Below are 15,637 nucleotides of genomic sequence, written 5' to 3'. Positions count from 1 at the left end.
AGAATAGCAGCGCATAAAAAGCCCTTTTTTTTTATGCTGTGAGGAAAGTTGGAGGAAAACAGCTACAGAGGTACTCCGGAGGCAGTAGAGGGTGGGAAAGGCAGGGACAGGGCGAACCTATATGCCTACATCCACAAGGGGGAAGTGGGAAAGGCAGGGAAAGGGCGAACCTATGTGCCTTTAAAGTGGGCACCACCAGCCACAACACCCCAGCTCAACTGGCCAAGCACAGGAGCCTCCCCAGGCAGAAATTTTCAAGCAGCTGAACATGCTGCGTCCTACCCTGCTGGGAGATAGAGAAATACTGAGAGGCAGATGGAGCTAGCCGTCCTAGAGGCACTATGGCTTTCAGTGTTCTCTATCTCCCCCTGCTGGTAGGTGGACACAACCCATTTGTAATGGATTCATCTGCTGCTGATTACAAGGAATTTGTGCTTGGCTAAGGTTGTTCCAAGTTCATTGGAGACAAAGCATAGAGCTAGGGGGACCTTCTAATGGCTTTAAATCCGTTCCAACTAGATGGCTAAAGATCTTTTGAAGTACAATGTGTGCAAGATATGCTCATCATGGACAACCATGGACAACTGACCAAGGAAGAAGTTAGGATGAATATGCAGGACCACCCTATTGTTGAAAAGCTTGGTAGGGTAGCTCAGTCACTAAGGTATGGAGCCCCTTGTGTACCCAGGTTGCCACCACCAAAATAATCTGTCACGTACTTCAGTTTACAGGAGTTTAGGACTTCAAACAGAACTTTTATCAGCTGGTTAGCACCATAGTGAAGTCCTAAGACAAGGAAGTAGGCTTGATGGGAGGTTTCAATAGCTGCAAATACCAAATGAAGTAAACCAAATGTTTTAACAAATACATTTATAGTCTATATTGGGGCGATATGCACTAACTGCATTAAAATCAACCCCAGAGTTGTTTTTTTTTTAATCTGGGAAATGCCAGCCATCTGCACATACCTGGATATTTCATGCCAATATCCAGAAATTGTCTATTGACCATTCTGGTATAATTTTGATGTCACTGGCAATTATTAGCCCCCCCCCCCCCCCCCAATATACTTCCAACAAAAAAAAAAAAAAAACATTTTCAATAAGAATAAAGAAGTTCCCATATAAACAAATGTTAGAAATATCTTACCTCTGCAACCTTAAGAAACTCAGAGACTCTGGTCATTCTAGTCAAAAATCGTTTGTAAATTTCTAAGGCATCCTTACACTGCCCTTTCTTCATTTCAAAAAATTTCTCTGTACGTAAATTAAAAAAAAAAAAGAGAGAGGGTTCTGTTAAGTATTTTACTGATTGATCAATAAGATTTACAACAAATTAAAATAGATTATCTTTTTCTTTTGTTTTAGAAGTACAGAACCATCAAGGTGCCTGACCAATGGCAGGACTACTACTACTACTTATCATTTCTATAGCGCTACCGGACATACGCAGCGCTTCACACTTGAACATGGAGAGACAGTCCCTGCTCAATAGAGCTTACAATCTAATTATGACAGACAGACAGGACAAGTAAGGGAAAAGGGTTAGGACAGACAGGACAGTACAAGCTACTCATTTTGTAACTTAACAGTTAATCAAGTATAATGAAGAGAAGGACTGCTCTAATCGGAATATCTGAGAAAAAAAATAGGCGGATGTCCAACGCAGGGCAATGAAGGGGGAAGGGGAGGTAGCTTTTTTTTTTTTTTTTTGAGGAGGTAAAGCTGAGGGAAAAAGGGATCAAGAACTGGTTAAAAGAGAAAAAAAAATATAGAGTAGGAAAAACAGAATTGGATCAGCACGATCATACCTAAACCTACCCAAACTGTAAAGGGCTAAAATACAAAACAACTCACGCATCCAGCTTCTACTACATCAGCGCACAACTATGGAATGGACTCCCGCATGCAGTGAAAACAATACATGACCACCTAAACTTCAGGACATCGTTGAAAACCCACCTCTTCAAGAATGCTTATCCCACCGATCCAACATAAATCCCCACACCCAGCAACACAAGATAATCTATGATCGTACTGGACAATTTATCATCCGACCCCATGACACCTGAAACGCCTCTACCTGCGACCTTAACTACTACTACTTAACATTTCTAGAGCGCTACTAGGGTTACGCAGCGCTGTACAATTTAACAAAGAGAGACAGTCCCTGCTCAAAGAGCTTACAATCTAATAGACAAGTGAACGGTCGGGTCCGATAGGGGCAGTCAAATTGGGGCAGTCTGGATTCACTGAACGGTAAGGGTTAGGTGCCGAACGCAGCATTGAAGAGGTGGGCTTTAAGCAAATTGCTTAAAGCCCACCTCTTCAATGCTGCGTTCGGCACCTAACCCTTACCGTTCAGTGAATCCAGACTGCCCCAATTTGACTGCCCCTATCGGACCCGACCGTTCACTTGTCTATTAGATTGTAGGGCAGGGAGGGGGCTTGGCGTAAGGGCTCAGGAAGGTTGTTCCAAGCATAGGGTGAGGCGAGGCAGAATGAGCGGAGCCTGGAGTTGGCGGTGGTGGAGAAGGGTACTGAGAGGAGGGATTTATCCTGTGAACGGAGGTTACGGGCGGGAACGTAAGGGGAGATGAGGGTAACACAACCTTGACCTTAACACAACCTTGTATTTGTTATCTACCGTAATGGCATTCGCCATTACGATACTTTGTAAGTCACATTGAGCCTGCAAATAGGTGGGAAAATGTGGGGTATAAATGTAACAAATAAATAAAAAAAAAAAAAGAGTAGGATTAAACAGTATTCTCAATGGTGAAGTGTAGACAATGGGGTTCCCCAGGAATCTATGCTACGATTGCTGCTTTTTTAACACGTTCTAGAGATGGAAATAACTATGAGGTACTTAAATTTGTAAATGATACAAGTTATTCAAAGTTGCTAAACAGGCAGAGGATTGTGAAAAATTTTAAGAGGACCTTATGAGACTGGAAGACTGGGCATCCAAATGGCAGATGACATTTATGTGAACAAGTGCAAAGGATTTAAGTGTTATTGTCAATGATACGTTGAAACCCTCTGAACAGTGAGTGTGCAGCAACATCTAAGAAAGCAAATGTTAGGCACTCTTAGGAAAGGAATGGAGAACAAAACTGAGATTATTATAATGCCTCTTATCACTCCACGGTGCAACTGCACCTCGAAGATTGTGTGCAATTTTGGTCACCATATCTCAAAAAAGATATAGCAGAATTTGAAAAGGTACAGACAAGGGTGGCAAAAATAAAAAGGGCACAGTGAAGCTACTAAGTAGTAAATTTAGAACAAATCAGAGAAAATATTTCGTCAATATGTAATTAAACTCTAGAGATGGCTGCCAGAGAATGTGGTAAAAGCAGTTAGCTTAGTTGGGTTTTAAAAAGGATTGGATAATTTCCTAACAGAAAAGTCCATAAGCCAATGGACTTGGGAAAATTCACTACTTTTTTCTGCCCCCATATTCATGGAAGCAGAGAGCACTGCTATGTTTATTTAGTATGACTATTATTTGTATTTAATTGCATTGTCTGTGTTTCTAAGGCTGCTACCCTATAGTTTGCCGTGATTGACTCCTTGTGAGCTTTCCCAACTGGCTTAGTTCTGGGCCAGGGCCAGCCCTGCCTCTCTTCCCCTGTGGGCTGTGATAAGTGAATGCCATTCTTCCTAGACATAAGACATAAGCATCGCCACACTGGGACAGACCAAAGGTCCATCTAGCCCAGCACCCTGTCTCCGACAGTGGCCCATCCAAGTCACAATCACCCGACAAGACCCACGGAGCAAAGCATTTTGTACTGCTTTTCCCAGGAATAGTGGATTTTTCCCTACGTCCATTTAATAACATTCTATGGCATATTCCTTCAGGAAGCCGTCCAAACCTTTCTTAAACTCTGCAAAGCTAACCGCCTTAACCACATTCTCCGGCAACGAATTACGCACTGAGTAAAGAAAATTTTTCTCTTATTTGTTTTAAGCTTACTGCACTCCAGCTTCATCGCATGCCCCCTTGTCCTAGTATTTTTGGAAAGCGTAAACAGACACTCCATATCTATCTTTTCCACTCCACTCATTATTTTATAGACCTCTATCACATCTCCCCTCAGCCGCCTTTTCTCCAAGCTGAAGAGCCCCAGCCGCTTTAACCTTTCCTCATAGGAAAGTCATCCCATCCCCTTAATCATCTTTGTCGCCCTTCTCTGCACCTTTTCTAATTCCACTATATCTTTTTTGAGGTGCGGCGACCAGAATTGAACACAATACTCTAGGTGCGGTCGCACCATGGACCGGATACAGTGGCATTATAATATCCTCATTTCCTAGCATACCTTTGTGATCAGCAGCTGTTCTAGAGGCTGATCCTTCCTTAATCTACTGTGATTCACTTAACCCTCCACTGCCCCATGTAAGCTGCATTGAGCCTGCCATGAGTGGGAAAACGCGGGGTACAAATGTAACAAAAAAATTTTAAATGATATATTACTAATAGCTTGGCAAGTTATCTTTAAAATCTAGCGTGGCACCAGAGGTTTGGAGGGTGGTCAGTTTTTAAAAAGTGGTCCAGTCAAGTCCCAGTATGTTGATGTTTTTAAGTTATGTTCTAAACCCTCCTCTGTGTAACAAAAGAAAATCTACAGCAACCTGCATCAATTAGAGCATTCAAGGATATCAGAAAAGAACCAGAAACTGCAAGGTAAACAGCTACAATTAACTCACATAATTACTAAGATTCTGAATCTGTTGAAATCAAAGTTCCTGAACCCCTAATGCATTAAACTTATAAAAAGAAATTAACACAGACCTATGAAATACATTCACTTGACCTTCTATTACTGGAAGCCTTTAATCTCCCGGGCCTGATCTAAATTTACAACTTTAAAAGGTTTTTGTTCTCAAACCTGTTCTCCCCCCCCCCCCCCCCCCCGTTTACTAAGTCGCACTAGCAGCCGCCGGTGCAATAATGCTGACACAGCCCATTCACTCTGAATGGGCTGTGTTGGCATTGCAGTAAACTGGGGGGGGGGGGGGGGGGGGTTAGTCTTTAGTCCTACAGTGCCAATCGTAAACCAGGGGCGTAGCCAGGCTTCGGGGGGAGGGGGGGTCCAGAGCCCGAGGTGAGGGGGCACATTTAAGCCCCCCCCTCCCCCGCCGCCACCACCATCAATTTTGACCCCCTCCCTGCCGACGACCCTCTCGACCCCCTTCCTCCCACTGCCAACCCTCCCCCACCTACCTTTGCTGGCGGGGGACCTCAACCCCCACCAGCCGAGGTCCTCTTCTTCTGACGCAAGGCTTCGTTCTGTTTCTGAGTCTGACATCCTGCATGTACATGTAGGACGTCAGACTCAGAAACAGAACGAAGCCTTGTGCCGGAAGAAGAGGACCTCGGCTGGCGGGGGTTGGGGTCCCCCGCCAGCAAAGGTAGACAATGGCGGGTTGGCGGTGGGAGGGGGAGGGTCAAGAGGGTCATCGGCAGGTGGGTCCAGGGCCAAATCTACGGGGGCCCAGGCCCCCGTGGCCCCACGTAGCTACGCCACTGTGGTAAACCTTGCTTTACTGCAGACAAAGTTTGCTGATCCACAGAGTCTTTTCGGCCTGTGAAATTTGCCTAAGGAGAATTCAGCACCAAGAATGTGCCTTGACCCAGTAGACCAGCAACACCACAATATTTCTCTCAATGCATTGAACAGGCTGCCATTTCAACCAAGCATCTGTTCAGCATAGTAAGCAGCCTACTGTAACCCGCAAAACAGAACCAGCCTGTACAGTCAAAACTGAACTGCAATGATTTGGCTGCATACTTTGACAACAAAATTAGAAGTTTTGTCAGGATTAACGGGCAGTCTTGCCCAGTTTCCTGTCAGTTAACCAGGAATGAACAAAAAACTGTCCCCTCATCACAGAGGCATGTGGGACTTGATCCAATAACAAAAAGAGCACCTTCGACCAACTACCTGCTCCCTCAATCCTTGCCCATCATAGATAGTGCAACAGGCGAAGAAGGCCTCATAGAAGAGGCATAAAAATCGTTAACTCCCCTGTTTCTAACGGGCAAACCACCAAACAGCATTAAAAAAAGCATAGACGCAGCTGATCATAGTTTATGGTTTATTAAGCTTAATACACCACCAATGTGTGTATACACAGCAATGCGGTTTAAAATACTAAAAAAAATGACAGAGGCACTGCACGCCATCTATATACTAAAAGAAATAGGAACTCCATTGCATATTAAAAGTTTAAGAGGATAGTAAAAATATCAAGAAAACATAAAAAACAGAGACTCCAGCAGATTGCCATGTCACCAGCCAAAGCTGCCCTGGAAGTCTATTTACATAGGTATATTAATTCGGGAAAGCTAACTGGAACAGATATATTTTAAGAGCGGCTCTAAACTTAGGGAAAGAAAGCTTTAGTGCGAAGGGAGTAAGGTAACGATTTCCACAGTGCAGGTACTATGCAAAAACGTACAAGTCCTAGAGGGTAGGTTTAGTCAACCATCATGTAAGGGATGTTAGGGCCAGAGCTGGAACAAGAAATGACAAATTTAGATGCAAGATAAGAAGGCTCTTGGTTCTTTATGACGAAGCACCTTATAAGCCACGGTTTAGCATCTTCAACTGAATATGAAAATGAACTGGGAGCCAATGACGATCATGGAGCAGAGGAGAGGAGTAACATGATCATGGCAAGTAGCATTCGTAGGAAGTCCAATGGCAGCGTTTGCATAGCTACTTTTAATTCAGTATAATATTTTCCATTTCTATCTTTAAAAGAAATTCAAACTCTTTGTTCAGTTTCTTTAAAGTACCACAAGATGTTCTGTCAATCACTTTTACCCCTCCCTTCAAGATACACACAATAGCACAGAGGAAATTCCAAGACCTTCCCCCTCAAAACAGACTCCAGTTTAGCCAACAATTATTTCTCTGCCTCTCAGAAATCAGCAAGATGTGGGGGTCTAAATATTCAAGTGTTGGAACTCATATACGGTTTGTGCCGGGGCTGGTGGTTGGATGGCAGGGATAGTGCTGGGCAGACTTATACAGTCTGTGCCAGAGCTGGTGGTGGGAGGCGGGGTTGGTGGTTGGGCGGCGGGGATAGTGCTGGGCAGACTTATACGGTTTGTGCGGGGACTGGTGGTTGGGCAGCGGGGATAGTGCTGGGCAGACTTATACGGTCTATGCCAGAGCCGGTGGTGGGAGGCAGGGATAGTGCTGGGCAGACTTATACAGTCTGTGCCAGAGCTGGTGGTGGGAGGCGGGACTGGTAGTTGGGAGGCAGGGATAGTGCTGGGCAGACCTATAGGGTCTGTGCCAGAGCTGGTGGTGGGAGGCGGGACTGGTAGTTGGGAGGCGAGGATAGTGCTGGGCAGACTTATAGGGTCTGTGCCAGAGCTGGTGGTGGGAGGCGGGACTGGTAGTTGGGAGGCGGGGATAGTGCTGGGCAGACTTATAGGGTCGGTGCCAAAGCTGGTGGTTGGGAGGCGGGGTTGGTGGTTGGGAGGCGGGGATAGTGCTGGGCAGACTTATACAGTCTGTGCCAGAGCTGGTGGTGGGAGGCGGGGTTGGTGGTTGGGAGGCGGGGATAGGGCTGGCCAGACTTATAGGGTCGGTGCCAAAGCTGGTGGTTGGGAGGTGGGGTTGGTGGTTGGGAGGCGGAGCTAGTGCTGGGCAGACTTATACAGTCTGTGCCAGAGCTGGTGGTTGGGCGGCGGGTATAGTGCTGGGCAGACTTATACGGTCTGTGCCAGAGCTGGTGGTGGGAGGCGGGACTGGTAGTTGGGAGGCGAGGATAGTGCTGGGCAGACTTATAGGGTCTGTGCCAGAGCTGGTGGTGGGAGGCGGGACTGGTAGTTGGGAGGCGGGGATAGTGCTGGGCAGACTTATAGGGTCGGTGCCAAAGCTGGTGGTTGGGAGGCGGGGTTGGTGGTTGGGAGGCGGGGATAGTGCTGGGCAGACTTATACAGTCTGTGACAGAGCTGGTGGTGGGAAGCGGGGTTGGTGGGTGGGCGGCGGGGATAGTGCTGGGCAGACTTATACAGTCTGTGCCAGAGCTGGTGGTGGGAGGCGGGGTTGGTGGTTGGGAGGCGGGGCTAGTGCTGGCAGACTTATACAGTCTGTGCCAGAGCTGGTGGTTGGGCGGCGGGTATAGTGCTGGGCAGACTTATACGGTCTGTGCCAGAGCCGGTGGTGGGAGGCAGGGATAGTGCTGGGCAGACTTATACGGTCTGTGCCAGAGCTGGTGGTGGGAGGCGGGACTGGTAGTCGGGAGGCGAGGATAGTGCTGGGCAGACTTATACGGTCTGTGCCAGAGCTGGTGGTGGGAGGCGGGACTGGTAGTTGGGAGGCGAGGATAGTGCTGGGCAGACTTATAGGGTCTGTGCCAGAGCTGGTGGTGGGAGGCGGGACTGGTAGTTGGGAGGCGGGGATAGTGCTGGGCAGACTTATACGGTCTGTGCCAGAGCTGGTGGTGGGAGGCGGGGTTGGTGGGTGGGCGGCGGGGATAGTGCTGGGCAGACTTATACAGTCTGTGCCAGAGCTGGTGGTGGGAGGCGGGGTTGGTGGTTGGGAGGCGGGGCTAGTGCTGGCAGACTTATACAGTCTGTGCCAGAGCTGGTGGTTGGGCGGCGGGTATAGTGCTGGGCAGACTTATACGGTCTGTGCCAGAGCCGGTGGTGGGAGGCAGGGATAGTGCTGGGCAGACTTATACGGTCTGTGCCAGAGCTGGTGGTGGGAGGCGGGACTGGTAGTCGGGAGGCGAGGATAGTGCTGGGCAGACTTATAGGGTCTGTGCCAGAGCTGGTGGTGGGAGGCGAGGTTGGTGGTTGGGAGGCGGGGATAGGGCTGGCCAGACTTATACGGTCTGTGCCCTGAAGAGGACAGTGGATAGTGCTGGGCAGACTTATACGGTCTGTGCCAGAGCTGGTGGTGGGAGGCGGGACTGGTAGTCGGGAGGCGAGGATAGTGCTGGGCAGACTTATAGGGTCTGTGCCAGAGCTGGTGGTGGGAGGCGAGGTTGGTGGTTGGGAGGCGGGGATAGGGCTGGCCAGACTTATACGGTCTGTGCCCTGAAGAGGACAGTACAAATAAAAAAGTAGCACATATGAATTTATCCTCTTGGGCAGACTGGATGGACCGTGCAAGTCTTTTTCTGCCGTCATCTACTATGTTACTGTAGTAATTTCCATTATTTGTGTGGCTTTGAAACGGCGCCTATAAAAACACCGCAGAAACTGCTCAAGAGTCCCACAGTTCACTATATAAAGAATATATTGTTATACAGGAATGAAACAGGTCACCAACTACTAACAAATTAGGTGAGAAAAAAAAAAAAGGCTTGCTGAGTATCTTGCAGGAACTACAGAATAACATTTGTAAAAATATATTACTCGAAATTACAGCGATACATGTCTCCCTTTTCATAAAAGGATAAAGAACTTTTACTGCTCTGATCAACCTACACTTGCTTCAAACAATTACATTTTAAATGGATCTTATTACTTACCTAATAAGTTAATAATTCCATCATTGTAACATGCAAACAGCTTGATTAGATCTTTGAAAAGTAGCATAAAGGCAGCATTTATAACCCCGTTTGTCAGTTCATTTGGGTGAACCTATAAAAAGAAACGCACACAGAAAAAAATTTCACTTCCATTTTGTTCAAAGTTTGACTCCTGTTAATAAGCAATTAAAATGACATAATATATGCGGCAGCTGCATTCTTGAGACTGATAAACATAATTCATACTGGGTCAGACAAAGCTCAGTGGTAGGGCATATGCTGCATGCCACCTGCTCCAGAGCTTTACCTCTGCCCAATCCTGCCCATGCAAAAACAAGTTGTGTCAAAGGGAAAGCTTCAAGGCTGCAGGCAAAGTACGGGTATCGCTGCTGTTGCCGAGGACCTCTAGAAGACAAAATTTTAAGACCCCTGAGGAAGGCTTTGCAGCCGAAACACGGACCGTGTAGAGTCCAAATAAACTGCTTTTTTGGTGCTCTTACCACTGTGGCTTCAAGTACTGGTCTTTTGGACTTGGTTTTCTTCCACTCTTGTGTACTTTGCTACCCAATTCCCAGCCAATTTACCACCAGCACTGCCACAGAGAATAAAGTGACAGAGGAACAGATGGATCACAGCAGACTCGCAAACAAGCGGAGAACTCAAACGCCCCACGGGAGAATACAGGTATGGGAGAAACTGGGATGTTTGACCACGGAACACCAAAAACTGGATAGATTGATCTAAAAAACACTTGTTTATTGGTGAAAAAAGACTCGACACAAACGTTGTGTTTCGGCCGAAGCACAACGTTTGTGTTGAGTCTTTTTTTCACCAATAAACAAGTGTTTTTAAGATCAACGTATCCAGTTTTTGGTGTTCCGTGGTCAAACATCCCACTTTCTATCACAGTAGACTCGGGCAGATTCACCCTCACAACCTTAGCCCCCTATATAATTCCTTTACTGTATTGAATCGCTACGATGCTAAGAGAAGTACTGATGCGGAACCAGAGGCAAGGAATGCTAACACAATCCAAGGCACATCCCCCAAAACAATGACAGATCGGTGCAAAACAGAAAATTCTTACTGCTAGCAGACTCCATTATCAGAGGCATTAACTTGGGAACACAGCTCAAGGATCCCAAACTAGTGAAATGCCTTCCAGGATCCTTAGCTACCACAAGTATCAACCAAATACTGAACGTAATCCGAGAGGAGAGCAAAGGACCCTACTGATGTTGTAATCCAACCGGGGACAAATGACTAGGCCAACAATAGCGAGTTTAGAGCACAGAGAGAGTTTCAGAAGCTTGGGGAGGAACTGAAGTCTGATTTCGGAATGCAGCTTTTTCTGAAGTCATTCCTACATGTGGGAAGGAAAAGGAAAGACTATGTAAAACAGAGGAATTCAAGTGGATTGAAGCTTCATATAAAGAAGGTTTTAGATACATAGGAGGATGGGGTAGCAAGTGGAAAAATAACAAGCTGTACTGTAAAGATAGGCTACATCTTTCCGAGGTTGCATCTTTCCATGACAGGAAAAAAGGATCATCGGGGAGAAATTCAGATAGTATGTTCCTAGACAGTTAAACTAGAGGATGGGGGTGACAAAAGAAAACAAGAGAATTCAGAAACTCACCCCCAGAAAAAAAATATGATGGCAGAGGGAAAGGTCATGTAAGTATAGAAAAACATCCAAACTCACTTAGCAAATGGAAAAGCAAGGAGCACAAATGTTCGTAGTCTAAGTAAGAACGTTCAAGATTTGCAAGCTCTGATGTGTAAGGAAATCTTGGCTATTGTTGCTATTATAGAGACACTAGTAAAACATGCCCGTTTCAGGCGCACATGAAACGGGCGCTAGCAAGGTTTTCCTCCCGAACCCCCGCCCCCTGCTCACCCCTTCGGCGTTGTGAAGGCACTGACCGCCATTGTTGCGGACCTCGTCAATGCACGCCAACGCCACCTTCAATATGCTGAGTCGTTGGTTGTGAAGCCACTGACTCCATTGCTCCGCCCTCGACGTCATCACGTTTGACGCGAGGGCGGGGCCCCAACACAGTGATTTCGGTGGCTTCACCACCACGAACCCTTCGAACCGGAAGTGCCCGGAGGAACTGACAGTGACGTCAGTGTCCTCAGAACGTTGAGGGTGAGTATTATTATATAGGATGGTTCAATGATTCCCGTGAATGGGATACAACCATACCGGGCTATAATCTTTTTAGGAAGGATAGGGAGGGCCAAAGAGGTGGAGGAATGGCGATGTATGTGAAAAATAATATCAGAGCGGCTGAATTTCAGGGAACCTTGGGAAATGAAGCAGCTATATGGATCGTCTTGGAAAGAGAAGATGGAACTTGTAGCCACACAGCTTCTACAGACATCTGGCATAGAGAAGCTGACTGGACAAGGATCTATTACATTTCTTTGAAAGAGTGAACAAAACACGTGGATAAAGATGAGACGGTTGATATTGTGTGTCTTGACTTTCAAAAGGCGTTTGACAAAGTAGCTCATGAAAGACTTCAGAGGAAATTGGAGAGTCATAGGATAGGAGGTAGTGTTCTATTGTGGATTAAAAACTGGTTAAAAGATAGAAAACAGAGAGTAGGGATCGGCGTCATCATTGATGATACGTTGAAACCCTCTGCTCAGTGTGTGGCGGCGGCTAAGAAAGCAAATAGAATGTTAGGTATTATTAGGAAAGGAATGGAAAACAAAATTGAGCATTTTTGGTCACTGCATCTCAAAAAAAGATATAGTGGGAATTAGAAAAGGTACAGAGAGGGGCGACGAAAATGATAAAGGGGATGGAACGACTTCTCTATGAGAAAAGGCTAAAGTGGCTATGGCTCTTCAGCTTGGAGAAAAGATGGCTGAGGGGAGATATGATAGAGGCCTATAAAATAATGAGTTTATCATCTTGGGCCCCATCCCCAAGCCTTCTTAAGTTTATTTATGAGCCTCCTATGAGGAACAGTAGCAAAGGCTTTGCTGAAATCTACATAGACCACATCCAGCACATGACCTCGATCCAGTTTTGTCACCTATTCAAAGATTCATTTGACAATCCTTTAAGTGATAGCCAAGGTCAAAGGGAGAAAGGGGCTAAATCTATTTATAAAAAAAATCTAGAAGAAAGACATTTGTCACTGTATTTAATGAGAAAGCATTAGCCAGCACAGATGAATATAACCAATCTCATAAATCATGAACACCTAGCACCGCACTCAAATACATTTACCATAAATAGATTGTTATAGTCCTATGTTGATGTAAATGTAGGAATTTCTGCTCTTAGTCTTACAAAAATTAAAAGGTACCACAGATCCAAATAAACTGAAAAAAATATATTTCGGAACTTAACAGCAACTACATAGCTAGAAATGTCAAGAATCTTTTATTCTGATGTACAGGTAACCAGCTCACAGACCCTCACACTACAGAATTTGAATCACAACCCTTCAAGTTAAATTGTATCATCTGTCTTACAAAAACGCTTATCGTCCCAATAATGAGCTTGTCACACTCCCACATACCTTGAAATACTTTCTAGAACACAGCTGGCATAACCACACTTGCTCACTATAATTAAGCTGTAAATGTTATCTGCAAACAAATGAACCAGTGTTATTTCACGGACTTTTCCTTCTAAAAGGAGCCATATCAGATTATTTACAGCATTAAGCTAGGTTTCGTAACTACTACTGTTTTCTCTTGCTCCGAAATATTTCCCCAATATATTGTCTCTCTAAAATGTAGATATTTTGAAATAGGCATCCCTCATTTATTATGACTACTTTGAGTTTGATATTGAAAAGTGTTTGCACAGCAGTAGTGCAAACAATGTACTACCTCATGTGTGACAATCAATGGGGAACTGATGTATTGTCTTGGAAAAAAATATATAGTTATTTGCTTATGACAATAAGTGGATAAGTTAGATTTATTTTTATTTATTTTTATTACATTTGTACCCCGCGCTTTCCCACTCATGGCAGGCTCAATGCGGCTTACATGGGGCAATGGAGGGTTAAGTGACTTACCCAGAGTCACAAGGAGCTGCCTGTGCCTGAAGTGGGAATCGAACTCAGTTCCCCTGTTCCACAGGACCAGAGTCCACCACCCTAACCACTAGGCCACTCCTCCACTCACCAGATAGCATGTAGGGTAGTTAATGTTCAGTGGAAGACTTGCGAGAGGCATGTCAGTCTCTAAGCAGAAAGTGATGAAATAGTTAGGAACCCAACTCATTTTTTCAACACATAATGTGTCTGTAACACATGAACATTATCCTACCACACATCACACTATTTGTTCTTTACCCGACTGGGCGAATGCCTTTACGGTACCATGTAAGCCACATTGAGCCTGCAAATTAGTGGGAAAATGTGGGATACAAATGTAACAAATAAATAAATAAAATTTTTAATAGCACCACACATTTTCACCACAAAAATGCTGGTCAATTTTAGATTGACAAAAAAGATTTTGTTTTATCAATAATTCTTGGGTAAAATTACTGGTGTATTTTCAAAGCACTTTTATTTACAAAGTTCCATTGGTTACTATGGAACTTTGTAAGTCTAAGTGCTTTGAAAAGGGAAAATTAGGTTCTTACCTTGGTAATTTTCTTTCCTTTAGTCATAGCAGATGAATCCATTACGAATGGGTTGTGTCCATCAACCAGCAGGGGGAGATAGAGAGCACTGAAAAACCATAGTGCCTCATAGCCAGCTAGCTCCATCTGCCTCTTCAGTATTTTAAGCTTCCAAAGCAGTATTACACCGCCAAATATCAGTATTTGAAGCTTCCAAAGCAGTATTACACCGCCAAATAGCATAACAGCGGATGAACGCCCCAGAACAGGAGCAGTAATTCAAAGGAGGGACGAACTCAACCTCCTATAACAGAACAGACATCCTGAAGATGGTTTTCCAACTTCTCCCAATGAGGGAACATATCTACAGGAAAAACTGAACATAAAACAACATCAATCACACAATGGATCACTGAGGGAGGGCTCATGGATTCATCTGCTATGACTAAAGGAAAGAAAATTACCAAGGTAAGAACCTAATTTTCCCTTCCTTGTCATCAAGCAGATGAATTCATTACGAATGGGATGTATCAAAGCAATCCCGAGATAGGGTGGGAACAAGCCACACCACGCGCCAGCACTTGTGCTCCAAAATGCGCGTCTCTCCTGGCAGCTACATCCAGCCTGTAATGTCGGACAAAAGAGAGCTTAGAAGCCCATGTCGCTGCACTGCATATCTCTTGAAGGGAGTGTGCTCCAGTTTCAGCCCAAGAAGAGGAAATCGCTCTTGTGGAATGTGCCTTGAAGGCTTCAGGCCTAGGCCGGCCAGACAGCAGATAGGCTTAAAAAATAGCTTCCTTGAGCCAACGGGCTATAGTGGCTTTAGACGCTGGAGACCCTCTGCGCGGACCTGACAACAAGACAAAAAGATGATCAGAGGTCCTAAAAGCATTTGACATGCGCAGATACTGCAACACAGCCCTTCGCACATCTAGGAGGTGCAATTTCCCAAAGGCTTCCGGAAACTCCTCTCTGGAAAAGGAAGGCAGGAAAATAGGCTGGTTTAGGTGAAACGCTGAAACCACCTTAGGCAGGAAGGAAGGCACCGTACGTACCATAACACCGGACTCTGAGAATTGCAGAAAAGGGTCTCAACAGGACAGCGCCTGGAACTCAAGACACCCGTCTCGCCAAAGTAATGGCCACCAAAAAGACCGTCTTTAGGGTCATATCCTTCTCTGATGCTCGCCTTAGTGGCTCAAAGGGCGAACAGTGAAGGGCCTTTAAAACTAACCCCAGGTTCCAGGCCGGACACGGAGCCCGCATGGGAGGACGGAGCCGAAGCACCCCTCTGAGAAACCATGCCACATCCGGATAAGCAGCCAGAGAGAGGCCAGCGACCTTCCCTCGAAAACATGCTAAGGCTGCACTTGAACACGCAGGGAATTATAGGCAAGGCCTTTTTGTAAACCATCCTGCAAAAAGTCAAGTATCGGCAAGACAGAAGCCCGCATGGGTGTGATCGCTTTAGAAGCACACCAAGACTCAAATTGGCGCCAAATCCTGGCAAAAGCCACGGAAGTGGAAC

The 15,637-nt window shown here is 45.6% G+C and overlaps 1 protein-coding gene across 8 annotated transcripts in view; it reads right to left on the bottom strand.

Moving 5' to 3' along the window:
* LOC115467294 (clathrin coat assembly protein AP180-like) overlaps positions 1-15,637 on the bottom strand; it is a 330,594-nt gene that overhangs the window by 195,853 nt on the left and 119,104 nt on the right. For all 8 annotated transcript variants that reach the window (XM_030199139.1, XM_030199144.1, XM_030199145.1 and 5 more), the window contains exons 7-8: positions 9,507-9,618; positions 1,150-1,256 (exon numbers count right to left, since the gene is read on the bottom strand). In XM_030199139.1, coding sequence (XP_030054999.1) covers positions 1,150-1,256; positions 9,507-9,618 — 219 coding nt within the window. The remainder of the gene's footprint in view (positions 1-1,149; positions 1,257-9,506; positions 9,619-15,637) is intronic.

The sequence above is a fragment of the Microcaecilia unicolor genome, chromosome 3 (assembly GCF_901765095.1).
Source record: "Microcaecilia unicolor chromosome 3, aMicUni1.1, whole genome shotgun sequence".
Taxonomy (NCBI): domain Eukaryota; kingdom Metazoa; phylum Chordata; class Amphibia; order Gymnophiona; family Siphonopidae; genus Microcaecilia; species Microcaecilia unicolor.
This window is presented reverse-complemented; position numbering and strand designations above follow the sequence as displayed.